Source organism: Myotis myotis, unplaced genomic scaffold, assembly GCF_014108235.1.
Source record: "Myotis myotis isolate mMyoMyo1 unplaced genomic scaffold, mMyoMyo1.p scaffold_m19_p_28, whole genome shotgun sequence".
Taxonomy (NCBI): Eukaryota; Metazoa; Chordata; class Mammalia; order Chiroptera; family Vespertilionidae; genus Myotis; species Myotis myotis.
This window is the reverse complement of record NW_023416333.1, coordinates 1,289,701-1,312,005: the sequence shown is the minus strand read 5'-3', so window position 1 is coordinate 1,312,005 and position 22,305 is coordinate 1,289,701. Positions and strand designations below refer to the sequence as shown.

Genomic DNA, 22,305 nt, shown 5'->3' with positions numbered 1-22,305 from the left:
GGGTGTTCTAGTTACTGTGTGGGTTGGTTTATAAGTAGATCTGGGTCTATACCAGCACAAAGAGGTGAATAACTCGTACAAGCCTTAAAAAGTTTCTCTGCTTCCTAGGAGATGATACGGTACAGGAATTAGCTCAGCAGTTTTTGCCAAATTTGTATTGTTGTTCATATTTCTGTAGGAAAGACTGTGGGGCCTGTAGTCCTCATGTGAAGTCTGGATGCTATGAGACAGAGAGGTCACTCCAAAGAGGGGGGTAGCTGTGACAACCTCGAGTACATTTGGGAGCAGCAGTGAGTTTGTTTGTATGCAAATGATGCCAGTACTTTTGAAGGGAAGGGAATCTCTTGCTCAGGTCTTGCAAAGGGCCAGGTGCCCTAATGTCTACAGTTCCACAGGTGATGGTCACTGGTTTTAGGGGTTAGGAGAAACCATGATTGCAACAGAAACACGACCTGGTAGGTGCTGGAGGAGGCCAGCCCACTAGCTGAAATGTGCCTTTTAACGGGCACCCAGAAATTTTTGAGAAAAAGACTGCAGGATCGGTGTGTACACTAATCAGGAGTCTCCCGTCATGTTTATCTTCTGTGGATGTAGTCATTGTCATGGAATATAATCAGCAGGTTTTGTGGCCCTCGCTGGGTAGCTCAGTTGGTTAGGGCATCATGCTGATACCCCAAGGTTGCGGGTTCGATCTCCTTTCAGGGCACATACAAGAAGCAACTAGTGAATGTACAACTAAGTGGAACAACAAATCAATTTCTCTCTCTCCCTTCTCTCTCGAATTCATAAGACATTTTTAAAAAGGTTTTGTGGAGCCCTGGCTGGTTTGGCTCAGTGGATAGAGCATCGGCCTGCAGACTGAAGGGTCCCAGGTTCAATTCCAGTCAAGGGCACATGCCAGGGTTGTGGGCTCGATCCCCAGTGGGGGACGTGTACAAGGCAGCCAATCAATGATTTTCTCGCATCATTGATGTTTCTATCTCTCCCAATGCCTTCCTCTCTGAAATCAATAATATGTTTTTTTAAAAAAAATGTTTGTGGATTACTGTAGCCTCTCCGATGTTCAAGTCAGAGCCTTTGTTGCCCTGGCAGAAAAATAAAGAATGGAGTGCAGGGATGTGGCTTTTATTACCCAGCAGGCATTCCTGTTGATTTTGTGAAAGTCCTTCATTGTTAGTTATATTGGATGTCACTGAGACAAGACCCTCTCTCCCGCCCCAGAAGTCATGAGAATGTGGATTGAATATACTAGGTGTACCGGTTAATAATACAGACTTTTTTCAATAGATGGAGTTACACATATGTTGCTATATATGCGATTTGATATGTATGCTATTTTGTGGTATTGACAACAAGCTTCAAAACTTCATATGTCAAATTTTCTGAAGGTGTTAACATCATTGATATTGTTACGCTTAAAAATGCCGAATTTCGTGCCCCAAAAAAGAGGAAGGGTCCCTAGGCCTGGCCAGCGATCAGGGCCGATTGGGGCCTTCTTTTGTTCCGTACCGCCCCCTGGTGGTCAGCGCATGTCATAGCGAGTGATCGAACTTCTGAGGGGACACTTTGCATATTAGCCTTTTATATATAGCGATAGATAAGTTTCATTTACCTTTGTAAATAGCTCAGTGCATAGTCTGAGTCATCAGTGAATGTTCAACTTACACAGATTAAATTGTGATCTAAACTGATGGTATATTTTTGCATCTTTCCAGCAGTTTATGAGGATTCAGTTCCTCCATATTCTAGAGAATATTTGGGTTGGTCAATGGTTCTTTATGTAAACTTTTTTTTATAACTTTGTCATGCGATCCCTGTTGTTTGGTTGTATTTTTCTAAGGATTTATGGTGAGCCTTTTCTCAGATGTGTATTTGCCCTCTCTGTATCTCAGTTAAGACATCTGATCATAGGTTCTGCTTCATCTGCTACGAGTTTTGGCAATTTAACAAAAAGACTCTGAAAGAACAAAGATGCATGTGGAAAATTCACTCATTCTGTGCCTTTTTTTTTTATGAAATAAAGGGTTTTTTGTATTGAAAATGTGTACTCTCGTTTCCTTCCAATATGGGATGCTATGCACAATACAATGGACAAGTTAATTTTAACCTACCCTATTAACCTTCGCCTTCACTTACAGAAGTCCCATCCTTTGATAATGCAATCACCCTTTGTAGAACTCTCCATCTCCCTGGTCTCCTGCCATGGGGGTTCTTGCCTTGGAATAGGTCTCAGGAGGACCAGATGGCATCAGGATGATGGGCAGGTTAGGATGTTTTGCTGTCCCAAAGTCAGTGCAGAGGGAAATGGGCGAGGGGGGCCGGGGCAGTGATCAGACTCCCCATGCCCTGGGTAGGGCACTCTGGATTTAAATTTCAGATGCTTTTTTTTAAATGTCTTTATTGATTAAGTTATTACATATGTGTCCTTATCCCCACATTACCCCCCCCCCCAACGCCCCCACTCATGCCCTCACCCTCCTGTTGTCTGTGTCCATTGGTTAGGCTTATATGCATGCATACAAGTCCTTTGGTTGATCTCTCCCCCTTCCCCCCACCGTCCCCTACCTTCCCTCTGAGGTTTGATGGTCTGATTGATGTTTCTCTGTCTCTGGATCTGTTTTTGTTCATCAGATTATGTTGTTCATTAAATTTCAGATTCTTTTTAAAAAAATATATATTTCTTTATTGATTTCAGAGAGGAAGGGAGAAGGAGAGAGAGATGGAAACATCAATGATGAGAATCATTGATCGGTTGCCTCCTGCACACCCCCTACTGGGGATCAAGCCCACAACCCAGGCATGTGCCCTTGGCTGGAATCAAACCTGGGACCCTTCAGTCTGCAGGCCGACGCTCTATCCCAGTGATGGCAAACCTTTTGAGCTCGGCGTGTCAGCATTTTGAAAAACCCTAACTTAACTCTGGTGCCGTGTCACATATAGAAATTTTTTGATATTTGCAACCATAGTAAAACAAAGATTTATATTTTTGATATTTATTTTATATATTTAAATGCCATTTAACAAAGAAAAATCAACCAAAAAAATGAGTTCATGTGTCAGAGGTTCGCCATCACTGCTCTATCCACTGAGCCAAGCCGGTCAGGGCAAATTTCAGATTCTTGAATAGCATTCGGACTTCCAATAAAAAAAGCCCTTCCGCCAAAACCGGTTTAGCTCAGTGGATAGAGCGTCGGCCTGCGGACTGAAAGGTCCCAAGTTCGATTCTGGTCAAGGGCATGTACCTGGGTTGCGGGCACATCCCCAGTAGGAGATGCGCAGGAGGCAGCTGATCAATGTTTCTCTCTCATCGATGTTTCTGACTCTCTATCTCTTTCCCTTCCTCTCTGTAAAAAATCAATAAAATATATATTTTTTTAACAAAGCCCTTCCTCTGGTCTAGGCCCCAGTTTTCTCCTGTGTAAAACAAGCATGAGGTATGTCCCCTTCCCTGAGCAATTGGAGGAGGCCGAGTGCTAAGGTGTCCACTTGCAGTGACGCAGCTGTGCCTGCAGCCTGCCTTGGCTCCCAGAACTCCAGCCTCTCCCCGCAGAGACCGTCCCAGGCAGGCACTTCTCGCTCCCCCAATGCCCGCAAGCACCTTTTTGAGAATGAAATTAGACTTTTCTGAGCCCACTGTCCCACCTGCAGGAAGGCAGGTGATGTGGGCACTGAAGTCTCAGTGTGGGGTCTCCACCTGAGAATTTCCAGGTGGCTCCTGGAGCTCCCTGCATCTTAGCTGGCTGAATGTGACTTGCAAGGATGATGGTGCTTATAGAAACTTTTAAGTGAATGAACACATGGATGACTCAATGCACAGTGATAAAATTGTATTTTACTAGGCATGTGATTGTTTAAATATATAGTAACATAAAAACCTCACCTGCTACAGAGATGCTGACTATGATGTGAAAATGAGTAGCTGAACTAACATTTCTGTCATATCATGTGAAGGACATTACACCATTAAACAGCATGGAGTTGTTACAGGAATCCCTGATATTTGTCCTGGGTTGCAGGTTTGCTCCCACAACAGGACCAAACGGCTGCTGCAGGAGGCAACCCATCAGTATTTCTGTCTCTCTCTCTGATAATGGCATGTCCTTGGGTGAGGAGTTAAAAAAAAAAAAAAGCTATGACTTTTGAATAACGTATAGGTTGTAATTGGTGATGGTAGGAAGGGGGTCTTCCTTTATTGCCCTTTAAGTCTTTTCTAAATATAATTTGAACCAATACTTAGATACGGAGTGGTGTCACCCATCCTAATATTTGTATCAAAAGGACATGCCAGCCCTAACCGGTTTGGCTCAATGGATAGAGCTTCGGCCTGCGGACTGAGGGGTCCCAGGTTCGATTCCGGTCAAGGGTATGTACCTTGCGGGCACATCCCCAGTAGGGGGTGTGCAGGAGGCAGCGGATCGATGTTTCTCTCTCATTGATGTTTCTGGCTCTCTATCCCTCTCCCTTCCTCTCCCTAAAAAAAAAAAACACCAATAAAAAATATATATATTTTAAAAAAGACCATGCCAGGGCTGTTTTTTCCCCCCTTTTTAATATTTAATTTTTAAAAAGTTTGTTAATTACAATGGACATACAGCATGATATTAGTTTCAGATGCACAACATGGTGATTAGGCATGTGTATAACTTACAAAATGACCCCGAGGTATGTCCAGCACAGGGCTGTTTCTACTGATGGACAGGCTTCCTGCCTCAGACACTTAAATGAATGCAAATTCCCGGGTCACATCCCACACCCCCTAAACCAGAAACTGCAGTACTGAACTGGGATCCAGGACTATGGGTTTAACCGCGGCCTCATGCACACCTCAGGCTGACATTCTGTGAAACCCTAAATCCTGGATTACAGCCCCATCACCACCCTTGCCGCAGACCTCCTAATGGGATGGATTCAGGATGAGCCCATGTCATTGATTCCAGACTTTTCCTGCCTTCACTTCAGTGGCCTTTTCCAAAGTCCCCACCCTCATTGACAACTTAGGCTCCTCCCAGACATTCTCTCCTCTTGGTAAGGGCCAGCCTCACACTGTATTAGTTTGTGAGAAATTTGTGTTCTTAAAAAAAACAAACAAGCTCTGGCCGGCTGGGCTCAGTGGATAGAGCGTCAGCCTGCGGACTGAAGGGTCCCGGGTTCGATTCTGGCCAAGGGCACATGCCTGGGTTGTGGGCTTGATCCCCAGTGGGGGGTGTGCAGGAGGCAGGCAATCGATGATTCTCTCTCATCATTGATGTTTCTCTCTCTCCTCCCTTCCTCTCTGAAATCAATAAAGAAATATATATATTTTCTGCCGAAACCGGTTTGGCTCAGTGGATAGAGCGTCGGCTTGCGGAAAGGTCCCAGGTTCGATTCTGGTCAAGGGCATGTACCTGGGTTGCGGGCACATCCCCAGTAGGAGATGTGCAGGAGGCAGCTGATCGAAGTTTCTCTCTCATCGATGTTTCTAACTCTCTATCTCTCTCCCTTCCTCTCTATAAGAAATCAATAAAATATATATTTTAAAAAAGAAATATATATTTTAAAAAAGTGCTCAGTAATTTCTAGCTATTAAAAACACAAACAAAAAAAATACATGCCTCAAGCCAACTATTTTCCAGCCAGAGGTATACGTGAGTGTCCCTTTACCAAATACATTAAATCAGTGGTTCTCAACCTTCCTAATGCCGCGACCCTTTAATACAGTTCCTCATGTTCTGGTGACCCCCAATTTCATTGCTACAAATTAAAACATAATGAAAGCATAGTGATTAATCACAAAAACAATACGTAATTATCTATGTGTTTTCCAATGGTTTTGGGCAACCCCTGTGAAAGGGTCGTTCGACCCCCAAAGGGGTCGCGACCCACAGGTTGAGAACCGCTGCATTAAATTGACCTTTTCTAGCAGGACCTCCTCCGCTGCTATTGACCCCTGCCCCCGTAATTGCTCCTTTGGAAACGTGGTTTGTCAGGTATATAAACTTATATATAAAGGGGAGAATAATATACTCCGCAGCTATCGGACTTTTCTGCCCAGCCCTCTGAAAGCAACTTCGGTTGCACGGTGTTTGCACCGCGAAGCTCTGAAAACTTGACCTTTTTATTTTATTTTTTGCGTATGAAGTGCTGTAAAACGAGATGCTTTTAGCAACCAATACGGGCTAAGCGCCTTAACGCGGGCTCTGCCTTCCGTACGGCAACCAGGTGTCACCCATGGCGGCCCCCGTGGCGGCGCCGCGACGTGGGCGCAGACATGTCGCCGCCAAACGCCTCTTCAAAAGCCCGCGGTCCTCCTGGGCCACCGTAGGCGGGGCGGCACCAGGACAAAAGTTGAAGCCGTTCGCGGAAATACCACGGTCGCGCTCCCCGCGTCGGGCTGGGCAAAAATTCAGGTTAGTCAGTCAGTGTGTGGTTTTTGTCCCCAAAAGTTTTGGGTTTTTTTTTTGTCACAGCAAAAGTTTGGTTTCTCACAGGTGACGTGTGGGCGCGGCGTTGTGCGGAGCGTGGAATCATCACGGGATCGGAGGGGGAGGGTAGGAGAGGGGGGAGGACGTAGCTGAGGGGAGCCCCGTAGGACCGGGATGTGAGGTATTTGAAGGGAAGCAGAGGCGTCTGTCTGTGGTCGGGGTGCCCGCGGGGTCGGTGCCCAGGTGAAGAGTCTGTAGAGGTGACGCCCTTGTCCGGACTGTCAGGCTATGCGGTGCTGCGGGTCACCCCGCTTGTAAGAAGTGCCGGAGGCATTGAAGATGATCGTGGAGTCAGGTTCAGGTTGGGGATTTAATACGCGGGTCAGTGATGTTGGGCTGGCGCGGGTGTCCACGCCTGGGAGTGTCTGGCCTGCGTTTCCGATGAAGAAGGAAGTGTGAGCAGAGTCCGCGGTCCCGAGAGGCTGGCGACGGGGAAGTTTGGCACGAGCAGGATCCCTGGTGTGTTTTGTTTTGTTTTTAAAAATGTATATTTTATTGATTTTTTGACAGAGAAGAAGGGAGAGCCAATAGTTAGAAACATGGATGAGCTGCCTCCTGCACGCCCCCTACTGGGGATGTGCCCGCAACCCAGGTACATGCCCTTGACTGGAATCCATCCTGGGACCTTTCAGTCCGCAGGCTGATGCTCTGTCCACTGAGCCAAACCAGTCAGGGCAGATCCCTGGTGTTTTTAAAGTTACGACCTTGGCTGCTGTTTGGGACCAAAGGCATCAGGGCCCGGAGTGCTATTGCCAGTCCTTCTGTTTATTTTTATTTTTAATTTTTAAATACATTTTATTGATTTTTTTCGGAGAGGAAGGAAGAGGGATAGAGAGTTAGAAACATGGATGAGAGAGAAACATCGATCAGCTGCCTCCTGCACACCCCCCACTGGGCATGTGCCCTTGACCGGAATCGAACCCCGGACCCTTCAGTCCACAGGCCTGCATTCTATGCACTAAGCCAAACCGGTTAGGGCTCGTTCTTTTTTTTTTTTTTTTGGTGTTTTTTTTTTTTTTTAAGAGATCAGTGCCCCTGACTGTATTATCAGGTATTGCATGTGTTTTTGTTTTGTTTTTTTAAATATGTTTTATTGATTTTTTACAGAGAGGAAGGGAGAGGGATAGAGAGTTAGAAACGTCAATGAGAGAGAAACACCGACCAGCTGCCTCCTGCGTATCCCCTACTGGGATGTGCCCGCAACCAAGGTACATGCCCTTGACCGGAATCGAACCTGGGACCTTTCAGTCCGCAGGCCTATGCTCTATCCACTAAGCCAAACCGGTTAGGGCTCCTTCAGTTTTATAACCTTCAGTCCACTCGTTGACTGACTAGAGATCCAGGGACTAAACCAGCAGCGCCTGTGTCATGCATCCTCTGTGGCACCTTTTGCGCTGCAAAGGCAGAATTGAGTCTGTGACACAGACAGTTTAGTTTGCGAATGGGAACATGCCCCCTTTGTCTCTTTAAGAAAAAGTTTGTTGACTTCTGCTCTCACCTCTTAATATATCCATAGCAGCCCTAGCCAGTTTGGCTCAGTGGACAGAGTGTTGGCCTGTGGACAGAAGGGTCCTGGGTTCGATTCCGGTCAAGGGCTCATGCCCAGGTTGGGGGCTTGATTCCCGGTAGGGAACGTGCAGGAGGCAGCCAGTCAATGATTCTCTCTCATCACTGATGTTTCTATCTCTCTTTCCCTATTCCTTTCTCTCTGAAATCATTAAAATATATATATTGATAGCAGTGGACGCTGTTGCTTATTTGCCTGTCATACATTCATGCGTTTTTCTTTGCTAACAGAATCTGCATTTTATTTCATATCCATCCCTCTGACAAGGTGAGCATATGCCAGTGTATTAGTAAGTTTGGGTCCGTCTTCGTCAATTGTGGTGGTTCCAGTTCCCACGGCTAGTGACTGAATTACTCTGAAATGAGCTTAAGTACATTATGCACTTCTAGCCAACTATATGTGCGAAAATCTGTTGGTTGTTTCTGAGATAATTTTATCCTTTTTTTAAAAAAATTGGCCTTGCTCATGGATTTTTTTTTTAAGATTTTTTTTTATTGATTTCAGAGTGGAAGGGAAAGGGAGAGAGAAACAGCAACGATAAGAGGGAATCATTGATTGGCTGCCTCCTGCACGCCCCCTACTGGGGATCCAGCCCACAACCCGGTTGTGTGCCCTTGATAGGAATTGGACCTGGGACCCTTCAGGCCACAGACCAAGGCTCTATCCACTGAACCAAACCAGCTAGGGCTAATTTTGTCTTTTCAATACATAATTTCTTGAATCAGAAGGGGACAGCTTGCCACCCTAAAATATGCCTCTTTGGGATATTGGTAACTTTAGACTGGTTAATTTGAGGGAACTGCATCTTGAGGGGAGAAACCCTAGTAATTTACTCCTTGTGAAGGACATTACATTTATAAAGGCAATGTCATCCGTAAGGTGTCTCCCTCACTATGCCAAACCTGTCTGAACTATCAGCGGAGGAGAGGGGACTTCGAACTGCATAGCAACCTTACCCTTGTTTACTGTGCTTTTCCTGGTAACCCTTCTAACCGACTCTACAACCCCAGTATCTTTATGGAGCCCTCCACTTTGGACTGTGACTTCATTTTACTAGGTCACTTGTATGTATGCAGGAGGGATACATGTTGTTAACCTTTTTATTTTTAAATATATTTTTATTGATTTCAGAGAGGAAGGGAAAGGGAGCGAGAGAGAGATACATCAATGATGAGAGAGAATCATTGATTGGCGGCTTCCTGGACGCCCTTACTGGGGATCGAGCCTGCAGCCCAGGCATATGCCCTTGACTGGAATCGAACCGGGACCTTTCAGTCCACAGGCCGACGCTCTATCCACTGAGCCAAACCAGCTAGGGCTGTTGTTAACCTTTCTGATTGTTTTTTCCTCTGTTAATCTGGGTTATATCGATTTAATTATTAGACCAAGCAAAGAACCTAGAAAAGGAGAAAAATTATTCTACCCCCATAGTGTCATTTCCCTCATCTTTTTTTCACAATCACTTCACAAAACTCCAGAGAATTAAGGAACACCTTCACCACATTTAGAACCTAAGGATTTATTGGCCTGAAGAGTCAATATTTCCAGGAAACCAAAAAAGGGATACCAGCGATACTGTGGGCATTGTCAGCAGGAGCACCTTAACAACAGGTCCCAGAGGAAATGTACCACTCATTGACTTTTCTCCTCAACTTATCCCAGGTTGTAACTCCCCAGTGTGGACCTAAAGGGGACCGCATACGAAACCTAGCAAACTCAGAGGGGCCTGTATGGAGAGCCTTACAAACTCAGAGGCCCAAACAACACATTGGATGGTATGAAATGAATTCCTTCTAACTTCAAAGCGAGTCTAGGCAGTAGTCATGTCCTAGACTGGTATCTTCACTAAAGGTCATTCTTTATCCCTGGTCTGTTTGGCTCAGTGGATAGAGCATCAGCCTGCAGACTGAGGGTTCTGGGTTTGATTCCGGTCGGTCAGGGGCACATGCCCAGGTTGCTGGCTCGATCCCCAGTAGGAGGCGTGCAGAAGGCGGCCAGTCAATGATTTTCTCTCATCATTGATGTCTCTGTCCCTCTCCTTCTCCCTTCCTCTCTAAAATTAATTTTAAAGAATATATTTTTTTAAAAAGGTCATTCTTGCCAAACCGGTTTGGCTCAGTGTATAGAGCGTCGGCCTGCGGACTGAGGGGTCCTGGGTTCGATTCCGGTCAGGGGCATGTGCCTTGGTTGCGGGCACGTCCCCAGTGGGGGTTGTACGGGATGCAGCTGGTCGATGTTTCTCTCTCATCGATGTTTCTGGCTCTCTGTCCCTCTCCCTTCCTCTCTGTGAAAAATCAATAAAAAATATTAAAAAAAAAAAAAGAACAAAAAATGAAAAGGTCATTCTTTAACTTAACCACGCCTCGATTGTCTTCTTACATCCGGGATGACATGACTTTGAAATGTTGGGGTAATTTCTTTTATTTTTTCCAGATTCCTCAGGGCACAATCTCCAACCAGAGCAAGAGACCACAGAGTCCCTCAATGGTATTGCTGTCATGTTAATTCCTAAGTGTTATTATCCTATTTCCACCTACGCAGAGGTAGGTGTCTGTTCCTTTTACTTTTAATCCAATCCCAGAGATTTCTCTGCTTTGCTTTTTCCCTCACCCCTAATGTTTCACCCATGGATTTCATGTAACCTTCTTGTGTTTCTTTGATTCTCATGTATAAATTAGGTGTAAAACTGCCATTCTCTAAAGCCTTTTCTTTTTTTTCTTTTTTTTTATATTTTATTGATTTTTTTACAGAGAGGAAAGGAGAGAGAAAGAGAGTTAGAAACATCGATGAGAGAGAAACATCGATCAGCTGCCTCCTGCACATCTCCTACTGGGGATGTGCCCGCAACCCAGGTACATGCCCTTGACCGGAATTGAACCTGGGACCTTTCAGTCCGCAGGCCGACGCTCTATCCACTGAGCCAAACCGGTTTTGGCAACCTTTTCTTAATTCATTGTTATTTTGCTTCCAGGCACTTGTCTTCGCTTTGGCTCAAATAAACTCATAAAAATTCTTTACAAGTTTGGACGTATCTATGACGGCACCAGGAACAATTGAATCATGTGAAGCAGGAGGAGGCTGCAGGGTTAGTATCAGCATTTCCGCGACACCCCTGACTGCAGACGGATTTCTGTACAGAAACACAGAGCAGACCCCAAAGACACCCAGACAGAGCCTCCCTGTTGCCAGCTCTATTCAGAGAACAGAAGGAAATGCTCTAGGCTCAGGTGACTGGATTTGTTTTTTCCCTTTGCTTTCTTCTGTAGTGGATTTGAAGAGGCCTATAAAACCACCTCCATTAATCTGAAAAGTACACACACACACACACACACACATATGTTTTTTCTCTCTTTCACATATATGCATTTGAATATATGAAACGTGTTTCTAGGTTAACAAGCACATTTAACTTTCACATTATAGAAATATCTAATTGGGAGAATACATGGATGTACAATTACAAATAGTATTTTACTAGCCATGGGGTTCTTCAACTGTATATTAATATAAAACTCCACTCGCTATATAGGTGCAGTCTGTAAAGTGAAAATGAGCAGAAAAACTAACATTTCTCCCAGGTCATGTACAGGAAGTCACGCCCTTACACAGCATGGAGTTGTTACCGGAATCCCTGACATTTCACGATGTGGCCGTGGACTTCACCTGGGAGGAGTGGCAGCTCCTGGACCCTGAGCAGAAGGACCTGTACAGGGACGTGATGTTGGAGACCTACAGCCACCTGGTGTCAGTGGGTGAGGACAGCTCCCCCGTGTCAGTCCGATGGTCCCCCGTCAGTGGCTTTTTATTGATAAGCTGCTTAACTGTTCAGAATAAATACAGATATGGACATGGTACAACCTCACATCTTTCTCTTGCCCCAGACAAGAGCGTATAATGTCCCCTCTCATGATATAAAAGTCATTGTGTTAGATGTGAACCTGTTCATTCTCCATTCTTTTTTTATTTTTATTTTTTATTTTCACTGGCCCTAACTGGTTTGGCTCAGTGGATAGAGCGTCGGCCTGCAGACTGAAGGGTCCCAGGTTTTTGGGTTTTTTTAATGTATTTTATTGATTTTCTACAGAGAGGAAGGGAGAGAGATAGAGAGTTAGAAACATCGATGAGAGAGAAACATCGATCAGCTGCCTCCTGCACATCCCCCACTGGGGATGTGCCCACAACCCAGGTACATGCCCTTGACCGGAATCCAACCTAGGACCCTTCAGTCCGCAGGCCGACGCTCTATCCACTGAGCCAAACCGGTTTCGGCTGGGTCCCAGGTTTGATTCTGGTCAAGGGCATGTACCTTGGTTGCTGTCACATCCCAGTGAGGGGTGTGCAGGAGGCAGCTGATCGATGTTTCTCTCTCATTGATGTTTCTAGCTCTCTATCCCTCTCCCTTCCTCTCTGTAAAAAATCAATAAAATATATATAAAATATTCTTTTTTTTTTCCACTGTTTTCAGAGAGGAAGGGAGAGGGAGAGAGAGATGGAAACATCAGTGATAAGAGAGACTCATCCATTGGCTACCTCCTGCAAGCCCCCCACTGGGGATCGAGCCCGCAACCCAGGCATGTGCCCTTTCACTGGAATCGAACCCAGGACCCTTCAATCCGCAGGCCGATGCTCCATCCACTGAGCCAAACCAGCCAGGGCTCATTCTCCCTTCTTGACAGAGCCCAGCCCAAGATAATTTGTCTAAGTCTCTGTCCTTGTTCACAAGCAGGGTATCAAGCCAGCAAACCAGACGCGCTCTCCAAGTTGGAACAAGGGGAAGAGCCGTGGACAGTACAGCGTGGACGCCACTGTCGAGTCTCTCCAGGTGAGGGGGGGAGAACCAGCAAGGCGCGCGGCCGGGAAGTCACATTCTAGTCAGCGACGTTGTCAGAGCTGTGACAGTGAATGAGGAAACTCAAACCTCCCCTCCACATACGAGAACCCTTTTGTAGAAGCTTAGAGGATAGCAGGCCCTGGTTTTCTTTTCTGAGCTCTGACTTGCTTATTTTATCTACATCTTGATTTTGTTTGCATAGTTTCCGTTGTCCTAAGATTTTCAGATTTTTTTTTCCCTTTGTCCATGGTCACAGTGTCTCTGTCTGTGTTACCACTTTCGTAGCTATGGAATTCTACTTTCCAGGTCTCTTTGGAAAGACAGAACTTTGAATTCATTACTTTTTTTCTTACTACTGGGCCTTCATGCCCTGGTTGGAAAGAGTGATTTCCCTCCATAACCTCCAACCCACTTTGGATACTGTGTCCCTTCTACTCTCTGTAAAAAAAAAAAAAATCAATGGAAAAAGTATCCTCCGGTGAGGATTAACAAAAAACAAAACCAAAAGCGCTTATTACAAATATATTAAAATGAGTATATTAAAATGAATAATAACCTGCTTTTCATGGTGCATTTATGTTGTTTTCCCCCATCCTCCCAAAGTTCTAAATATTCAGTTCTCATCTTTTTTTTTTTTTTTTAATATATTTTATTGATTTTTTACAGAGAGGAAGGGAGAGAGATAGAGAGTTAGAAACATCGATGAGGGCCGAAACCGGTTTGGCTCGGTGGATAGAGCGTCGGCCTGTGGACTGAAAGGTCCCAGGTTCGATTCCGGTCAAGGGCATGTGCCTGGGTTGCGGGCACATCCCCAGTAGGAGATGTGCAGGAGGCGGCTGATCGATGTTTCTCTCTCATCGATGTTTCTAACTATCTATCTCTCTCCCATCCTCTCTGTAAAAAATCAATAAAATATTTAAAAAAAAAAAAAAAAGAAACATCGATGAGGGAGAAACATCGATCAGTTGCCTCCTGCACATTTCCTACTGGGGATATGCCCGCAACCCAGGTACATGCCCTTGACCGGAATCGAACCTGGGACCTTTCAGTCCGCAGGCCGACGCTCTATCCACTGAGCCAAACCGGTTTCGGCTCAGTTCTCATCTTAAACGTCTCCTCTGTTCCCATGAGTTGACCTAATTCTGTTCTGTGAAATGGGCTCCCAAATTGACTTCTCCTTCAATATCGTCTAATACACACTTTCTTCCAGTGTGTTTTACTCATCATCATAGCAGCTGGCCTCTAATTTCCCATTTTGTGTGTGAGAGCAGGAATCACCTTCCTTTTATTTTTTTTTACTATTAGTTCCTCTTTCTGAATTAGATATTTTGAATTCTGTCCATCCTGGCATCATCTGGGATGTTCCCTACATGCTGAGCTCTCCCTTCTTAAAGATCTCTACTGCTCTGACCTGTTTGGCTCAGTGGATAGAGCATCTGCCTGCGGACTGAAGGGTCCCGGGTTGGATTCCAGCCAAGGGCATGTACCTTGGTTGCGGTACATCCCAGTGGGGGGTGTGCAGGAGGCAGCTGATCGATGTTCCTCTCTCATCGATGTTTCTAACTCTCTATCCTTCTCCCTTCCTTTCTGTAAAGAATGAATAAATAAAAAAATAAAAAAAGATCTCTACTGCTTCATTTGATGAACAAGAAAAGATCTTAACATATTACATGAGTTTGAGACCAAACAACGTCATAACTTATGTCTGCTTCAAATGACTTACTTCCTAGTTTTCCCAATTCAGATTTTTGTCCGTTCTAAGATGTTATTACTGCATATATTGATTTATTTACTCATTTTAATTGTTTTATTATTATTGATCTTAGAGTGAGGTGGGGGAGAGATAGGTAGGTAGGTAGGTAGGTAGATAGATAGATAGATAGATAGATAGATTTGTCATTTCACCTATTCATGCATTTATTGGTTGATTCTTCTATGTTTCCCTGACCAGGGATGTGCAACCTTCATATATTGGGATGATGCTACAACTAACTGAGCAGTTTGGTCAGGGCTACAATTATTTAAAAACAACAACAACAACAAAAACACATCATAGTTTTAATGGTTTTACTTAGATTTAATTCACGTACCATACAATTCACCTAAATTATATAATTCACTGGTTTGTGGTATATTTGATATAGTTGTGGTGGAACCATCATCACAATCAATTTTAGAACATTTTATATTTACAGAAATGTTTTTTAATATATTCATTTAATATATTCGTAATAAGTGCTTTTGGTTTTATTTTTTGTTAATCATCACCGGAGGTTACTTTTTCCATTGATTTTTTTTTTTTTTTTTTTTTTTACAGAGAGTAGAAGGGAAGGAGGGAGAGGAAGAGAGAGAGAGAGAAACATCGATGTGAGAGAAACACATTGATTAGTTGCCTCCTGTACTTGCTGGTACTGGGGATCAAACCTGCAATCCAGGTACATGCCCTTGACCTGGAATCAAACCGCAGTCTTTTGGTGAACAGGCTAATGCTCCAACCACTGTTCCATACTGGCCATAATTAGAGAGAGAGAGAGAGAGAGAGAGAGAGGGGGAGAGAGAGAGAGAGAGAAACATCTATCAGTGACCCTTCAGTGCATGGGACAAACTCCAACTAAGCCACACCACCCAGAGCTATTTACACCTTCTTATTGCGCCCTTGATTCCTGTAGCTCTTTATAAGTTTTGAAATTGGAAAGAGTGAACTACCCAACTTTGTTCTCTTTCAAAATAATTTTGATTTTTGGATGGTTGAATTTTCATTTGAATTTTAGAATCAGCTTGTGAATCTCTGCAAAAGAAGAAACAGCCGAACTGGTTTGGTTCAGTGGATAGAGCGTCGGCCTGCGGACTGAAGGGTCCCAGGTTCGATTCCGGTCAAGGACATGTACCTTGATTCTGGTTGCAGGCACATCCCCAGTGGGGGGCATGCAGGAGGCAGCTGGTCAATGATTCTCTCTCATCATTGATGTTTCTATCTCTCTCTCCCTCTCCCTTCCTCTCTGAAATCAATAAAAATATATTTTTAAAAAAAAGAAAAAAAGAAACATCACTCCTGGAGTAATGTTTACTAGTAAGTCCTCACTTTCATTAACCTCTTCTTGCTTCTCCCATTTAGCCCATCAGTGAACCTTGTCTTCTCTTTAAATACAGGTTGAGCAAAAGTATGTTTGCTGTTGTGAGTACATGAAACACAGGTTTATAATTGTATTATTACTTATCAATTAATGCCAGGTTTCCCATATAAACACCTGTAAAGCTGCTCTTGCCGCATCCTGTGTATCCTCTGGAATCAATAAAGATATATATATATATATATATATATATATATATATATATATATATATATTTAAAAATCAATGGAAAAATATCCGCAGGTGAGGATAAACAAAAAAATGAATTCTTACCCAACGGTATTTTTGTATATTATTTCCTGTAGAGGATTCAATCCTTGAATGAAATCTCTACTAATTTTGTAATGAATATCTATGACTTATAGCATAATAAAACCTATTTTTGCCCTGACCGGTTTGCTCGGTGGATGGAGCATCGGCCTGCGGACTCAACAGCCCCGGGTTCGATTCCAGTCGGGGGCATGTATCTTGGTTGTGGGTGCATCCCCAGTGGGGGGTGTACAGGAGGTAGCTGATCAATGTTTCTCTCTCATTGATGTTTCTGGCTCTCCCTCTCCCTTCCTCTCTGTGGAGAATCAAATGTATTTTTTAAAAATCCATTTATATATATATACTAGAGGCCCGAGTCATGAATTTGTGCACCAGCGGGGTCCCTCGGCCTGGCCTGGGGGATCAGGCCGAAACCTGCTCTCCGACATCCCCTAAGGGGTCCCAAATTTTGCAAGAGGGGATAGGCCAGGCTGAGGGACCCCACGGGTGCATGATCGGGCCGGGGAGGGACGCGGAAGGTTGGCCAGCTGGGAGGGACCACAGGAGGGCTCCAAGGTGTGTCTGGCCCATCTTGCTCAGTCCCCATTGGGCAGACCCCAGCAGCAATCTCATCTACCGGTAGGAGTGTCTGGCCCCTGATGGTCAGTACACATCATAGCGACTGGTCAGCTGTCTGCCCCCTGGTGGTCAGTCCACGTTATAACGAGCAGTTGCATGGCCTTAGCATATCATTATTATATTACACTTTGATTGCTTGAACGGATGACTGGACACTTAGCATATTAGGCTTTTATTATGTAGGATATATTTTATTGATTTCAGAGAAGAAGGGAGAGGGAGAGAGGGAGAGAGAGAGAAACATCAACGATAAGAGAGAATCATTGATTGGCTGCCTTCTGCACACCCCCTACTGGGGATGGAGCCTGCAGACCAGGCATGTGCCCTTAACTGGAATTGAACCTAGGACCCTTCAGTCTGCAGGCCAATGCTCTATCCACAGAGCCAAACCAGCCCGGGCATAACAAGATCTATTATGTTCAAAGTTATTTGCTGTATCTTAAAATATGAAAAATTTACTGTTATATTTGAGTTTAAGGTTTAGATTTAGAGTCAGCTTAATTGTAGAAAATAGGCTTGGTTGAAGTTAAATTCGAGTTCGTTCTAGAGTTGAAACATTTTATAATTTGATGTTAAAGCTAGAGATAGTGTTAGAGTTAGTTTTAAGCCTAGTGCCAGACATAGACTCACCCGATGTGTTAGAATTTGTTTACGGTTATTATTTGTGGGAACATTAGAATTGATGTTGTATTTTGCTTTCAGTCGTGGTTATGATTTGGAGAAATATTTTAGTTTCTTTGAGTCGTAGTGTTTGTACAATGATTACGTTTTGGTCCAGGGTTTGGTTTGAGTTCCAGATTCTAGTTGTTTTGTAGAATTAAAAGAGAGACTTGATATTAGTGTTTGGTATGAAGTTAGGATAAGTAATTTTTTTTTAAATAAATTTTTATAAAAATTACAAAGGTTTGACAATATCAGTGTCAAGAACTGTGGATGAAGACAAAATATATCTCTTATTCTACAAAACATAGAATTGACACTAAATAGTTACTTCAGCAATGGGTGCTGTGGCTCAATTGGTTGGAGTGTCATCCCTTACACCCAAGGGTCACTGGTTCTATTCTCGGTCAGGGCACATACCTAATTTGCAGGTTTAGTCCCTGGTCAGGGTGTGTACAGGAGGCAACCGATCAATATCTCTCTCTCTCTCTCTCTCTCCCACTCTCCCTCTCACTTTCGCTCTTGCTCTCGCCCTCACTCTCCCTTCCTCTCTAAAAGAAAAAAATCAATAGTCCTGGCCAGGAGGCCCACTTGGTTGGACTGTCGTCCTTACACCAAAATGTTGTGTGTTCAATTCCTGGTCAGGGCACATGCCTTGGTTGCAGGTTCTATCCCTGGTCAGGGCATGTATGAGAGGCAACTTATAGATGTTTCTCATATCAATGTTTCTTTCTCTCCTTCCTCTCTCTCTCAAATCAATAATAATAATATATATCCTCAGGGGAAGATTTAAAACAAAATGTTTAAAAAAATCAATAAATATATTTTTAAAATAAATAGTTACTGCACATGAAGACATTTTGTAAGAACAGTTTATTTCTTCTTTAAAAAAATACTTTTATTGATTTCTGAAAGGAAAGGAGAGGGAGAGATAGATAAAAAACATCAATGATGAGAGAGAATCATTGATTGGCTGCCTGCTTGGTGCCCCCACCCTGGGGATTGAGCCTGCAACCAGGGCATGTGCCCTGACCAGAAACAAACCATGACCTCCTGGTTCATAGGTCAACGCTCAACCACTGATTCACACCGGCCAGGCAAGAACAGTTTTATTTCAAACAAAGATTATGAGAGATTACAGAATGATTTACTGTTCTCTTCTTTCCCAGAATTCAAGAAAGTTGCTGATCCTCTGAATTGTCACTTGCAAAGTCGAAGCCTTCAGAAGAATCTAGGACTATGCTGTGAATATAATATGTTTGCAAATATTTTTCATCAGAATGACGGTCATTTCCTATTAAAGCAAAATCATGGTATGTTTGACATTCGTGAAAAACCTTTAAAATCTAATTTACATTTTGAAAACCAAAACAGAAGCTGTCACTTAACTAACTCTGTTGAGTTGAATGGCAATGGGACATGCATTCTACATGCTAACAATGAACAAACTGAAATGAAATTTCCTGTTAGTATGAAAAACAGCAATAATGATTCACCTGTTAATAAGCAACAGAGAAGTCACAACACAGAGAAACCCCATGTGTGCACTGAATGTGGGAACGCCTTCATGAAAAGGTCTCAGCTCACTGATCACCAGAGAGTTCATACTAGGGAGAAACCTTATGGGTGCAGTCTGTGTGGGAAAGCCTTTGCCAGAAAATCCAAGCTCACTAAACATCAGAAAATTCATACACGACTGAAACAATATGAATGCACTGAATGTGACAAAACCTTCCTCAATAAATCACAGTTCAATATACATCAGAAAACTCACCTGGGGGAGAAACCATATACCTGTAGTGAATGTGGGAAAGTGTTCATAAAAAAGTGGCAGCTCATTTATCATCAGCAAACTCATACAGGGGAGAAACCCCATGGATGCAGTCTATGTGGGAAGTCCTTTTCTACAAAGTCTTATCTCACTAAACATCAGAAAACTCATACAGGAGAGAAACCTTATATATGCAATGAATGTGGCAAAGGCTTCATTGTCAAGTGTCGTCTTATTGCACATCGTCGAACTCATACTGGAGAGAAACCGTTTATATGCAATGAATGTGGGAAAGGCTTCACCTTGATGAACAGTCTTACCACACATCAGCGAACTCATACAGGAGAGAAACCCTATACATGTAATGAGTGTGGAAAGGGCTTCACCAGGAAGAGTCTTCTCATCAAACATCGGCGAACACATACGGGGGAGAAGCAATATGTGTGTAGTGTATGTGGAAAAGGCTTCACCATAAAGAGTAATCTCACTGTTCATCAGCGAACTCATACTTTAGAGAAACCATTTATTTGCAATCAATGTGGGAAAGGCTTCACTGGGAAGAGTTACCTGATTGTACATCAGCGAACTCACACAGGAGAGAAACCCTATGTATGCAGTGAATGTGGAAAAGGCTTTCCAGGAAAGATGCAGCTCATTTTACATCAACGGACTCATACGGGAGAGAGACCTTATGTATGCAGTGAATGTGGAAAAGGTTTCAAAGCGCACAGCCATCTCATCAGACATCTGCAAACACATACAACAGAGAAACCATTTGTTTGTAGTGAATGTGGAAAAGGCTTTACCATGAAGACTAATCTCACTGTACATCAGCTAAGTCACACTTCAGAGAAGCCGTATATGTGCAGTGAATGTGGGAAAGGCTTTGCCGTGAAGAGTCGTCTTATTGTACATCAGGGAATTCACACGGGAGAGAAACCCTACTTGTGCACTGTATGTGGAAAAGGCTTCCCAGCAAAAAGCAAGCTGATTGCACATCAACGGATTCATACAGGAGAGAAACCTTATATATGTAGTGAATGTGGGAAGGGCTTCACCGAGAAGTTTAATCTAATCAGACATCAGCGAAAACATACAGAAGAGAAACCCTTTGTAGTGTATGTGGAAAAGGCTTCACCATGAAGAGAAACCCTGTGAATGTAATGAATGTAGGGAAGCCTTCATGACAAATTCAGGACTCAATGAGGAGAGAAGTCGAATGGGTGCAGCAATTATGGGAAAGATTTTGCCCACTTGTCAATCCTTGTTAAACAAGAGAATTTACAGATAGTTGCTTTGGGGAAATCCCTTTTTGAGTTCTAGGCCCTCAAGAAGATAGTATGCAATGAAAATGACTTAATGCAAAGAACCTGGTACTGTGTTTACTGATCAATTATGTCATTATCTCTTGATAAAAAATTACAAAATAACTCAGATACAATCAGCCTTGCTGAAAATATTTTAGGACATTATATATCTAAAGAGTGTTTATTGAGACAAATCCCATGAGTGTAACATTGGGAAATCCTTTTGTGGTAAGTAAACCCTAGCATATGTAATCATCAGAGATTATGAATTAATAAATATTTCTAATTATGGGAAAGCATCTGTCCAAAAGTAAAACTTCAGTAGATGTCAGTTCACACTAGAAAACAGTTTTGTCTTGCAATGCATATGGCATCATTTACAGTAATTTATGTTACCTCGTCATTTGCCAGCAAATCCTTGCTGAAATATCACATGAACACATTCAATTTAGTGGTCTTTAGCAAAAGCTTAGGTAATGTAATGAAGGAAAGAAGGCTTGAATGAAAAAGCATTGTGTCACAAGTCTTAGCAGATAGTACACCTCACAGGCAGTTGGGGGCAGTATACCTTCACCATATTTCTAGTTACCTTGCCATTGAGTTAAGCTTTAAATAGTGGCAGTTACTCTCTTTATGGATCAAATTTCAATATACGCAACATAAAAGTGTTCTATGCCTGTTTCATGATGTAATTAACTCTTGCAATTCTTTCATTCCAACTTAAAGATTGGTTAGTATACAAAATACCTGATTAGTACTCCTCAAAAAAATTGAGGACATAAAAAAGAAAAATACCAAGAAATGGTCACAGAACAGAGAAAATGTAGGAAACATGATGTTTGAAAACTATTGTATTTGGGGTTGAATCTTGGGACAAGAAAAAAATGGTAGAAGAAAAACTTGTCAAATCTGAGTAGGATCTATAGTTTGGTTGCGTATTATACCAATGTTAATTTATCAATTTCATAAATATACCATGGTTATATAAGATGTTCAGATAGCAGGAATTTGAATGAAGGTATATGTGAACTCTTTGTAGTAGTACCTTTTGACTTTTGTATAAATATAAAATCTTCCCGAAGTAAAAAGTTTATTAAAAGTAGATCTAGCCCTAGCCGGTTTGGCTCAGTGCATAGAGCGTCAGCCTACGGACTGAATGATCCTAGGTTCAGTTCTGGTCAAGGGCACATGCCCAGGTTGTGGGCTCCATCTCTCCCTCTCGGAAATCAATAAAAATATATATTTTTAAAAAGTAAATAAACAAAAGTAGTTCTAATCTATGTAAATTATATTTCAATCATACTGGGAGGAAAAGCAGGTATGATCTAATTTTATTTTAATTTTTTAACATTTCCATATAAAATGTTTATATATGTAAACATGGCACATATATATATATACATATATATATACACACACATACATACATACACACACACACTATATATATATATATATATAGTGTGTGTATATATATATATATTTCATGGCAGGCTAAACTTTTTTAAAAGTGGCGTATTCATAAAAAAATTTAATTATGTCTGGCTTATATTATGACACTCTTTTAAAAAATATATATATTTTTATTGCCTGGTTGATGTGGCTCAGTGGTTGAGCGTTAACATATGAGCCTGGAGGTCACAGTTCAATCCCCAGTCAGGGCACATGCCCAGATTGTGGGCTCGATCC

General features: G+C 42.8%; 1 protein-coding gene across 16 annotated transcripts in view; it reads left to right on the top strand.

The window, feature by feature from the left end:
- Positions 1-21,781, top strand: part of LOC118649184 (zinc finger protein 615-like) — a 1,009,024-nt gene extending 987,243 nt beyond the window's left edge. The window contains exons 1-7 of one of the 16 annotated variants that reach the window (XM_036296012.1): positions 6,332-6,386; positions 9,691-9,803; positions 10,462-10,571; positions 11,000-11,255; positions 11,607-11,780; positions 12,752-12,850; positions 18,708-21,781. In XM_036296012.1, coding sequence (XP_036151905.1) covers positions 11,063-11,255; positions 11,607-11,780; positions 12,752-12,850; positions 18,708-20,452 — 2,211 coding nt within the window. In that variant the 5' untranslated portion in view covers positions 6,332-6,386; positions 9,691-9,803; positions 10,462-10,571; positions 11,000-11,062 and the 3' untranslated portion in view covers positions 20,453-21,781. Of the gene's footprint in view, positions 1-6,302; positions 6,387-6,532; positions 6,921-8,258; positions 8,296-9,306; positions 9,804-10,461; positions 10,572-10,999; positions 11,256-11,557; positions 11,781-12,751; positions 12,851-18,707 lie in introns of those variants that run through there. The other 15 variants (XM_036296013.1, XM_036296015.1, XM_036296018.1 and 12 more) reach the window with 15 other exon arrangements.
- Positions 21,782-22,305: the final 524 nt, after the last annotated feature.